This window comes from Phycodurus eques, chromosome 5, assembly GCF_024500275.1.
Source record: "Phycodurus eques isolate BA_2022a chromosome 5, UOR_Pequ_1.1, whole genome shotgun sequence".
NCBI classification, from domain to species: Eukaryota; Metazoa; Chordata; class Actinopteri; order Syngnathiformes; family Syngnathidae; genus Phycodurus; species Phycodurus eques.
Genome location: NC_084529.1, coordinates 23,950,255 through 23,961,858, shown reverse-complemented (window position 1 = coordinate 23,961,858; position 11,604 = coordinate 23,950,255). Strand labels below are relative to the sequence as shown.

Sequence of the window (11,604 nt, the reverse complement as noted above, 5' to 3'; positions counted from 1 at the left end):
TATCACAGCTACCTTCGGGCAAGAGGCGGGGTACACCCTTAACTAGTCGCCAGCCAATTGCACGGCACATAGAAACAAACAATCATTCACACTCACATTCACACCTACAGGCAATTTAGTGTCTTTCAATTAACCTACCCTGTATGTTTTGGGGATGTGGGAGGAAACCGGAGTCCCTGTAGAAAACCCACAGAGGCACAGGGAGAACACGCAAACTCCACACAGGCGGGGCTGTGATTTGAACCCCCATCCTTAGAACTGTGAGGTCAATCAAATCAAGAAATAAGTAAACACACCATGTCTACTTACTTAACAGCAACCTTTTCATTGATGGAGAAAAGGTTCTTCAAACCAAGCACCTCCGTCACCATTGAACTCTTAACAATGGGAGGGTTTGTCATGACGTCACTAAATATTCACAACTCTAATGCGACTAAAGTAGTCCTCCAAATAATTATTTTCCAAATAATTACCTCAGTCAATATTCAGGAGTGTGTTCTTACTCCTGCTCCATTTGTAAAGTGCAACTAAATTCTGTTGTGATTTGGCACTATATAAATAAAACTGAATTGGAAAAAAATATTCAAGTACGTAGTGAACATTTTTCTAAATCAGCCCATGAATGTCAAGTATGTGAAAATTCAGATAATGCTCAACTAAACATTTACAAAATAACATGAATTAAGGCAAATTGTTTTGTTATTTCTTCCACTTTGAAAACTTGAAGTCTTTGTGTGTTGTAACGTAACTAACTGCCTTACTGCATGTGATTGGTGAAATTATGTAAAATGTCACTAGTGTTTATATTGGATTGGTGAACCAGAGTCATTTGACAGAAATCACTCACAAATCAAAATATCAAACAAGCAAAAAGAAATGTAGCGACTGGAATGAAGTTAATGTGATGAAGTAAAAGTAGCATTTCTTCTTAACAAAAATACCTTTGTCGAAGACATGTTTTGGAAATTAAATCAGGAAACAATGGCTTTTGTAATTTTAATATCCTTGCAGAGAGAGAGAGTGTGTGTCAATAGATGATACAGTCATGGAAGAGCAATGCCTGATTAAACTGAAAACTGAGGAAAGTGAGAAGAAAGACCTATTCATACAGTTATCTTGTCTTGTCCTTGAGACAAAAGGGAGGTTGGTACAACCATTGAGACAGGATGAGAGAAGGCAAGAACCAATTAAGTTACTCAGTGCATTTGAAAAGGTCAGACAAAAACAAATAACTATTGAAGTAAGACGCAACAAAATCACATATGAAGTAATATATTTAAAAAGTATAGACTATTTTGTCATAACACAAATTTTGCAATTAAAGTATACGCTGACAAGTTCTATTTATCCCAAGTTAAGTATCGGAGTAAAGTGGAGAAAATGTTACATATTAGGCAAGGTTTTCACAAACTTGCAGTTTTCAAAGTCATGATACAAAGTCATGATGACCTTCAAGGTCCTCAAAGCGCTTTAACACTGACACCTCATACACGTACTGATGACACAGCATCAGAAGCATAGACACTTTGACATGGTCACAACTTGGGGGTTGGGAGGTTTGGGGTCGAACCCACAACCTTCATGTTGGTAGACGGTCACTCGACCACTTGAGCCATGCTGAGATGATTGCATTTAATCACCAAGCTAACAAAATGTACTTCAATGTAGTGGTTTTTATTTGTTACAATAATACTTGAATTAATAATATTTATTAATAGATTATAAGACTTCTTGGAACTGTTTGAAATTGTGAAAAATGCATAAAATGTCTCCTAAGACTCACAAAGACAATCCTTAAAAAGTGTTATCCTGAAGAATGTGACTAAAGGGAATTTAATCTGTTCACGACGCACTCAGCAGTCAGCCGGGCCTCCGGGTCCCAGTCCCAGCATTCTCTGAGTAGATCCTGCAGCTCCGGGCCCTGAGATAGACCCAAGAATCCTTCAATGCTTTAGCTCGATCCATAACCATCAATTTATGTATGTTGGGGGAGGGGAAACATACCTGTCTCAGCAGCTGCCAATGCTCGGGTATGGAGGGTCTTAGGTCCTTGTGAAATACATGGATGATGAGGCTCTCCCATGTCAACAGGCCTCCCAGCTCACGCTCATAAGGTAGGAGGTGTTGTGGCACGGCGGCGTCTGCAAAGGAAGACATTGAGCTGACTGCATAGTGAGACTGAAAAGACACTCACTGGACACTGCAATAGGTACACCTGCACACGCTATCCCCCCTATTTTCTATCACTCTTGTCCTCATTAGGGCCTCAGGTGAGCTAAATCCTATCCCAGCTGACTTGGGCTAGAGGAGTAGTTTGTATACCCTGGACCGATCGCCAGTTAATCACAGGGCACATATAGACAAACAAGCATTCACACTCACATTCCATTCATGCCTGTGGCCAATTTAGAGTCTTCAAAGAATCTAACATACCTGATTTTGGAATGTGGGAGAAAGCTGGAGTACCTGGAGAAATCCCACGCAAGCAGGGGGTAGAACATACAAGCTCCACACAGGAAATGCTGGAGCTGAGATTTGAACCCTGAACCTCAGAACTGTGAGGCAGACATGCTAACTACTCTGACACTGCGCTGCCTCTGCACCAGCTAATGAGATTCAATACACAAGGCTGGTCTGGGAGCTGTACCTAATGTTGTTGCCTGAGAGTGTGCGTAATGGATTTCACCTTCAAACAAGTCAGAGCAGCGCATGCAGATCTCCCAGAGCACCAAACCCAAAGCGTAGACATCCCCGTGCAGACACCACCAGCTGCGGAGGTTTACAGAACCCTCCAGGATCTCAGGGGACATGTAGCACAGGGTGCCTGGTGTTTGACTGTGACTCTGCGGGTGGACAGAAATCTGGCACTGCGACCGGGTGACATCCTAATGCAGTAACTTAATAGAGTTGTCACCTTTGCATTTCCCATCTGGCGATGGCCTGAGTGTGGCCACAGGATGTTGGAGTTACCGAAATCACACAGGGCACAGGTGCCATCTGCCTGGACGAGCACGTTGAAGCTGCAGAGGTCTCTGTGGGCCACAGGCGGTTTGTGCCCTTCTGAAAAAGAGAGGCAGAATTTAAGAAAAAGGAAAAGGGCATTGCACCAATCGGAAGTCCATCCATCCATCAATCCATTTTCTACCGCTTATCCGAGGTTGGGTCGCGGGGGCAGTAGCTTTAACAGGAAGGCCCAGACTTCCCTGTCCCCAGCCACTTCATCCAGCTCTTCCGGGTGGATCCCGAGGTGTTCCCAGGCCAGCTGAGAGACGTAGTCTCTCCAGCGTGTCCTGGGTTCGTCCCCGGGTTCTCCTCCCAGAGGACGTTCCTGCAACACCTCACTGGGGAGGTGTCTTACTCCATGGCTTCACCAAACTCCTCCCATACCCGAGTTTTTGCTTCACGTCACACCGGCATCTTCCCCCAAAATCAGAGCCAACTCACCGCCAGGTGGTGATCAGTTGACAGCTCTGCCCCTCTCTTTACCCGAGTGTCCAAGACATGCGGGCGCAAGTCCGATGACACGACCACAAAGTCGATCATCGAACTGCGACCTAGGGTGTCCTGGTGCCAAGTGCACATGTGGACACCCTTATGCTTGAACCTGGTGTTCGTTATGGACAATCCGTGGTGAGCAAAGAAAGTCCAATAACAGAACACCGCTTGGGTTCTGATCGGGGGGGGGCCATTCCTCCCAATCACGCCCTTCCAGGTCTCACTGTCATTGCCCACGTGAGCGTTGAAGTCCCCCAGCAGAATGATGGAGTCCCCAGCGGGAGCGCTCTCCATGGACTCCAAAAATGGTGGGTACTCTGAACTGCTGTTTGGTGCACTGGCACAAACAACAGCCAGGACTCGTCCCACCACCCGAAGGCGCAGGGAGGCTACCCTCACATCCACCAGGGTGAACCGCAACGTACAGGCGCCGAGCAGGTGTGGGTATACTTATTGCCCCCGGCTTGGCGCCTCTCACCGTGGGCAACTCAAAGTGGAAGAAAGTCCAACCCCTCTCGAGACGACTGGTACCAGAGCCCAAGCTTTGTGTGGAGGAGAGTCGGACTATATCTAGTCGGAACTTCTTGCCCTCACACACCAGCTCAGGCTCCTTCCCTCCCAGGGAGGTGACATTCCATGTCCCTAGAGCCAGATTCTGTAGCTGGGGATCGGATGCCTTTGGCCATCCCCAGCTCGCACTGCACCCGACCCCTATGGACCCTCCCGCAGGTGGTGAGCCCATGGGAAGGGGACCCACATTATCCTTTTGGGCTGTGCCCGGCCGGGCCCCATGGGTGCAGGTCTGGCCACCAGGCACTTGCCTTCAAGCCCCATCTCCAGGCCTGGCTCCAGAGGGGGGGCCCGGTGATCCGCGTCCGGGCAAGGTAAAACTGAGTCTATAGTTTGTCGTCATCATGAGGGGTCTTTGAGCCATGGTTTGACTGGTCCCTCACCTAGGACCTGTTTGTCATGGGTGACCCGACCAGGGGCGGGAAGCCCAGACAACTTAGCTCCTAGGATCACTGTGACACACAAACCACTCCACCACCTTAAGGTGATCCCTTACAGGAGGGGACTAATCGGAAGTAAAAATGGAAATACCTTTCGTGTGCAGATCTGAGTGGAGATAGGAGAGTCCCTGTGATAAAGACAGGCACAACTTGAGTGATGTTGGCCAGCTGCTGGTGTTCAGACGCAGAAAGGAGTGCAGAGAGCCCTGAAAATTACAGCAAAAAGAACATTATAAAATTTAGCCATTACAAGAGCACACTGAATGTAGCCTTTTTTTTAAACAAGAAAACTAAAAAATACATGTCCTTAAGGAACATATTAAAACACTTATTAAAACACTTATGCTCGTCACAACAGGTACATCTCCACAGTCCTTTGTTGCAACAAACTTTGTCTCCAACAGAGATAATAACGGGAACTCCATTTGTGTTTCAAATATTATACACTCCATTCCAAAAGTATTGGAACAGTGATTTTTGTTGTAGACTGAAAACATTTGAATTGAAAACAAACCACTTTCACCCACTAAAAGAGAATACTGGAGGGAGTAACCCCATCAAAGCAAGTAACCACTAAAAACAAACTAAACTAGTCGCTCTCCACACTTAAAACTACATCTACCTACTAAAAGAGGAGCCTAAACGGCATAGGTAACCCACCAAAACAAGCAACAACTGAAAATAAACAAGTCGATGTCCAGACTTAGATCCGCCGCACACTGAGCAAAGCGCCCAAATGCAATTAAACTGTTGTATAGTGTGCTTGGTCCTGCAACTAGTTTCCATAATTGGCCAACTGTCGGCCACTAATTTTACTGTGATTCAAGCAGTATGGCAATAGTAGCGGCCAATGAATATGCCATGTCATATCACATGAGCTTGGACAACAATAGTTACGTTTGCGGGTGCGAAACTAGATCCAGCCAGCTGACGGCAAGCTGTATCAATGCTGCACATACTGTATATTGTGTTTTACAAAATATTTTTAATTCATATCTACCTGTAGCGCAAATGTGACGCATGGAGGGTCTCTGTTGCAAGACTGCAGTCAATGAATGGAGCAGTCACTGCCAACAGCCTCCATACTCTCTTTTTTTCTCTCTTATTTGTTGCCTGTTGCCTGAGCCCTCTCTTTGTATTATTATAATTCACCTACAGTGGCCAAGTCAATCCGCTTCCTCCTTGACAATTGCAGCATGTTTTTGTGGGTTTATTAAAAAAAATTAGTATACTTAATATACGGTACATAATATACTTTAGTGGCTTGTCAAAACATTGTTCCCTGATTTGAACAACAGGATCAGAGTTTTTCCATTCCACCAGTAGGTATGTGAGCGAGGGTCAATCGGTAGGTATGCGGGTGTGAATATTTGACTGTAAATTGTCCGGTTCAGTTGCGTTCAGCCGCATCGTTCGTTGTGCAGTGGGCCTTAAAGCCCATATAGCATACATTACTTGAAATGCACAATCTTTGTATAGGCCTTTTTTTTTTTGACACTCACATATTCCGCAATTTGCAGGACAAGAAGCCAGCTGCCGTCATCCGACCTTCTCCCAGCACCCAGGAAGTGGATGATGCTGGCGTGCCTCATCAGTGGGAGCTTGTAGACTTCTTTCTCTGCGATGAACGCATGCTTTGCAGCAGGGGGGATGACTTTCACGGCCACCGCAGATCCTTGATACGTGGCTCGCCACACTGTGGCAAAATGCCCGCGGTCCACAATCTAAAAGATACATAACAAGTATTTTGTGGCAAGATTTGCCACACTTGAACAGTTTACCTGCTCCAGTTGAACATCAGTGACATCGATCTGGGACGTGTGCGTTGTTTGGCAGGGAGACATTGGAGAGATATGAAGGGAAGCTCGGCGGTTCTCTAAAACAAGAAAAGATAACATACAAATCATACAATGAAAATGAATGGCTTTAAGGGGAAAACAGTGGTTAAAAAGTCAATCTCCAGACTTAAATCATATGTAGCATAACAGCCTCAAACACAAGCGACGAGTCAAACAAGTCAATCTCCAGACTTTAACCCTCTGCAAAATGACCTCTCACACATCTAGTTGCTCCGCCAGAGACATGATTGGCAAGGCAAAGATCCACAGCCAAGGAAGCCAGGAAGGACAAAAGGAGGGAATGAAGGAAAGCAAGAAGCAAGCAAGAAAGGGCAAGGAAGGAAGAATAGAAGAATGAAATTAAGAGAAAAAACATGGTACAAAATGGTGGAAGGAAGGAAGGCAGGGAGAAAAGGATGATGAAATGAAGGATGTGAGGAAAGACTAAGGAAAGAAGAAATCATGCAAGGATGAAAATTTGGTTTGAGGAATGTTGCAACGTTGAAAGAAGAAATTTTGAGCATTTACAGTATGAGATTAAACTGCGTTTAATCAATGTCATTGAAATAGATACATGTAAATGTAATGTAAATAACAAATTTAAAGTGTATACCTACTTTGGGACTACTCTTTCCATAGTCTTATATTTGTTCAAATGGACAACAAATGCAGCAGTTCATTTGTGCATTGTATCTATTAGTATTACTATTTGAGTAAATAGAACGAGCCAAAGTGCCTTAAGGGAGTATTACAGCAGAGATAAGTACCAAGGTCATCTCTGCAGAGTTGCAAGGCCAAACAAAAGCAGTCCACGGGTGTGACATACCAAACAATGTTTTTCTTTCATTTCCGACGCAGAAAACTTTGCACGCCTTGATAAAAACTATTAGCTTTGACACAGAACCTCTTTGACCAGAATGATCCCTGTGGAGATCTAAATCACGGAAAAATGAACGGAAACAGAGTCACCACTCTTATTACTTCCTTATTTTACTTAGTTCTTTTCATTCTCTTGCAATATATAGTACTGTGGGTGTCTAAAGGCACATGGTCATGTGCATGCATGCGTGTGTATGTTTACAACATTTGTTCAGTTTTGTTCCTTTATATATATATATATATATATATATATATTTCATATATATATATATATATATATATATATATATATATGAAAAGTGCTAAATAAATTAAGTTTTGGTGGATTGATTGATTGACTTAAATTAAAGGAAAAGCTTACTTTTGTGTTGCGAGAGACATCTCAATAGCAACGCCACAATCACCAGGCACAGGACCAGCACAGTGGCAACAATAATGACCCATGTTGGATCTGTTGGACAAAACACAAGCATCAACTTCACTGAGAATGTTCCAAGTATTTTCTGGTGTTAATCAGGACAATGGTGTATAATTTCACTGGTATACTTTCTTTAGGTGTGACAGAGGAATTTAAGGTGGAGGTGGGACTGCATCAGGGATCCAATCCCTGGCTGCAGAAACTGGCTCTAGGTACGTGGAATGTCACCTCTATGGCAGGGAAGGAGTGCGAGCTGGTGTGTGAAGTTGAGAAGTTCCTATTAGATATAGTCAGGCTCGCCTCCACCCACGGCTTGGGCTCTGGTACCAGTCCTCTCGAGAGGGGCTGGACTCTCTTCCACTCTGGAGTTGCCCATGGTGAGAGGCGCCGAGCAGGTGTGGGTATACTTATTGCCCCCCGGCTCGGCGGCTGTACATTGCGGTTCACCCCGGTGGACGAGAAGGTATCCTCCCGCCGCCTTCAGGTGGGGTGACGGGTCCTGACTGTTGTTTGTGCCTATGCACCAAACAGCAGTTCAGAGTACCCACCCTTTTTTGAGTCCTTGGAGGGGGTGCTGGAGAGCGCTCCTGCTGGGGACTCTATTGTTCTTCTGGGGGACTTCAGTGCTCACGTGGGCAATGACAGTGAGACCTGGAAGGGCGTGATTGGGAGGAACGCCCCTGCCCCCCGATCAGAACCTGAGCGGAGTTCTGTTATTGGACTTCTGTGCTCATCGCGAATTGTCCATAAAGAACACCATGTTCAAGCATAAGGGTGTCCACACGTGCACTTGGCACCAGGACACCCTAAATCGTAGTTCAACGATTTGTCCTCGTGTCATCGGACTTGCAGCCGCATGTCTTGGACACTCGGGTGAAGAGAGGGGCGGAGCTGTCAACTGATCAACACCTGGTGGTGAGTTGGCTCTGATAGTGGGGGAAGATGCCGGTCTGACATGGCAGGCCCAAACGTATTGTGAGGGTCTGCTGGGAACGTCTGGCAGAATCCCCTGTCAGAAGGAGTTTCAACTCCCACCTCCGACAGAACTTAGCTCATGTTCCAGAGGAGGCGGGGGACCTCCGAGCGGACCATGTTCCACGCCTCCATTGCCGAGGAGCTGTGGCCATAAGGTGGTCGGTGCCTGTCGTGGCGCCAATCCCTGAACCTGCTGGTGAGATACGTCAAACTGAAAAGGTAGTCCTATAAGGCCTTTTCGGGTTGCTTCGAGGAAATCCTTGTCCACCATCCGGCGTCTCAGGAGGGGGAAGCAGTGCACCATCAACACTGTGTATAGTGGGGATGGGGTGCTGCTAACCTCGACTCGGGACATTGTGAGTCGGTGAGGAGAATACTTCGAAGAACTCCTCAATTCCACCGACACGCCTTCCCATGGGGAAGCAGAGTCTGGGTTCTCTGAGGCGGGCTCTCCTATCTCTGGGGTTGAGGTCACCGAGGTGGTTAAAAAGCTCCTCGGTGGCAAGGCCCCGGGGGTGGATGAGATCTCCACGTAGTTCCTAAAAGCTCTGGATGTTGTGTGGCTGTCCTGGTTGACACACCTCTGCAACATCGCATGGACATTGGGGGCAGTGCCTCTAGATTGGCAGTCTGGGGCAGTGATCCCCCTTATTAAATAGGGGGACCTAGAAACTGGCATAATTACAGATAGTAAATGGGAGGCATTTGTGTCTATTAAAGAGACGGCCACTATTTGAAGAATTATCCAAATCCAATTGCAATGTTTTTTCATGGTTTTAAAAGTGATGAAAACAAACAAAACAAACAAAAACAAAAACACATATATATATATATATATATATATATATATATATATCATACCCTTGGAGGCTGAGGGCACTGACTCTTCCAGCTCCCTCCTCCAGGTGAGGTTGCGGTTGCAAAGGTGCGCGCTGCACACACACTTCACCACCTGCTTGTTGAAGTGGGTCTGCGCCTTGCAGGGGGCATCCGGGCAAGACTTTTCAGTGACATCGCAAGCTTTAACAGAACATGGGATGAATAAGGTACAGAATAACACTGCCAGAAGGAGTCGCGTCATTGTTGAGGTCTGCCGAGATAGAGGCCTTACACAATGTACTTCTTTAGACAGCAAACTGTCCAAGTCATGATATTCATGAGAATAAAGTTGTATATTTGGGAGATTAAATTTGTAACTTTATGAGAATAAAGTTGCATATTGTCGAGATAATTTTTTTTCCAGCTAAAAAGTAGTATATTTTTGAGAACTCATATTTTTTTGGGGAAAAAAAGAGCTTATTTTCAATAGATTTAAGATGGAATATTTCAATAACAGAGGCATAAATTTTTAAATGAAAGTTGTAATATTTTGCTGAAAAAAGTATATTTGTCATACATTTGAAATTAAAGTCACCATCTCATGAGAATAGTATGCATATATATATATATATATATATATATATATATATATATATATATATACATACAAAGATCATCAAATGTGTAAATATCAGATAAAGATAACCCATGTAAACATAAAATGCAGTTTTTAAACTGTGATTTTATTTACTAAGGGGAAAAAATCTATTCAAAGCTTCCTGGCTCTGTGTGAAAAAGTAAATGTACCCCTTGTTAAACCATGCAGTAACTGTGTCTAAGCATATTATTTGGAAAGCTGAGTTCATTTTCAATGACCACATCCAAGGCTGATTATCCCCAGACCTTCAAGAAGTCACTTAAATAGAACCTGTCTGACAACATGAAGTTGGCCAAAGCATCGAAAAAAAAGCTACAACAAAATGCCACGATCCAAAGTAATTCAAGAATCGATAAAAAATAAAGTAACTGACATCTGTCAGTCTGCAAAGGATTACCCAGCCAGTTCTAAAGCTCTGGGATTACACCAAACCACGGTGAGAGCCATTATCTTCAAATGGAGAAAACATGGAACAGCGATGAACCTTCCCAGGAGTGGCTGGCCTACAAAAATTAAATTCATCCAGGAGGTCACAAATGAACGCAGGACTACTTCTAAAGAACATCAGACCTCCCTTACCTTACGCAAAAATGGCATCTGTGGCAGAGTTCCAAGGCATAAACCACTACTGACCAAAAAGAACAAGGCTTGTATATATACAACCTACGGTATGCTAATGACGTCAGACTACATGCATCACGCATGGTCCAGTGCTACTAATGGCAAAGTTTGTGTAGAGCGTGGAAGTGTTTGATTGAGCAATTTTTTGTATTTTTTTGTTGTTGTATTTATTAAAGTGATAGATGAAATATTTTTTACAAGATGTTCAGCAAGTGTTGGTATAACTTTATCCTGAACTTCATAACTTAATCCTTTTATTTCATAGCTTGTTTGTATGACTTGATTAATAATTAAATGTATTTTTTTTACCTCCATGCTCTTTTGCATTGTCTCCATCCACTTTGTCAACGGGGAATTTGTTCTTCGGCCTTTTTCCACCTTCAGCAAATGTACGTCGGCGTTTCTTGCTGTTATCTCCTCTCTTACCCATTTTGTTCGCCCTTCTTGAGCTGTTTAAGCTTTTTTTTTTTTTTTTTTTGTTGTTGTTGTTGTTGCAGATGCTGTCTCGGCCGGGAGAATCTGTACGGAAAGACATGCCAATGACCACATTAGGTTATGACTTACAATACAATCACTTAGTCATTGAAAATCATTGACAGCTTTACCCTCCCCTTTCAGTTTCAACTTCTTTCCTCCTCTGCTGAAAACTAGGACATTTTGAGGTTAGCTTCAGTCAACACGTTTCATCTTTAGTGATGGCCAAATGATACCTGTGTCTGAGCAAAACACCAGTGTCACGTGACCGATCGCTGCAATTGTATCTCCAATTGTTAGCTGTCTCCAATTGTATCTGTCTGCAGTGTGCAGCCTCTCCATGTGGTTACCCCCACTCATGGTTACGCCTCTCCTCTTGGGTACACCCCCAAGTGCCTACAAGGCAGCCATGTTGGG

The 11,604-nt window shown here is 44.3% G+C and overlaps 1 protein-coding gene across 2 annotated transcripts; it reads right to left on the bottom strand.

The window, feature by feature from the left end:
* Positions 1-989: 989 nt before the first annotated feature.
* LOC133403338 (bone morphogenetic protein receptor type-2-like) lies at positions 990-11,604 on the bottom strand. 2 transcript variants are annotated; one of them, XM_061678250.1, is made up of 12 exons: positions 11,424-11,604; positions 11,319-11,360; positions 11,023-11,232; positions 9,477-9,635; positions 7,584-7,673; positions 6,287-6,381; positions 6,008-6,229; positions 4,597-4,711; positions 2,915-3,057; positions 2,687-2,843; positions 2,005-2,141; positions 990-1,921 (listed from the first exon to the last, which is right to left on the bottom strand). In XM_061678250.1, the coding sequence occupies exons 1-12, from the start codon at positions 11,545-11,547 to the stop codon at positions 1,823-1,825; spliced, it is 1,593 nt and encodes a 530-aa protein (XP_061534234.1). In that variant the 5' UTR covers positions 11,548-11,604; the 3' UTR covers positions 990-1,822. The 2 variants fall into 2 exon arrangements, with proteins under 2 accessions (XP_061534234.1, XP_061534233.1); XM_061678249.1 differs by having other exon boundaries at positions 2,915-3,060; positions 11,424-11,602.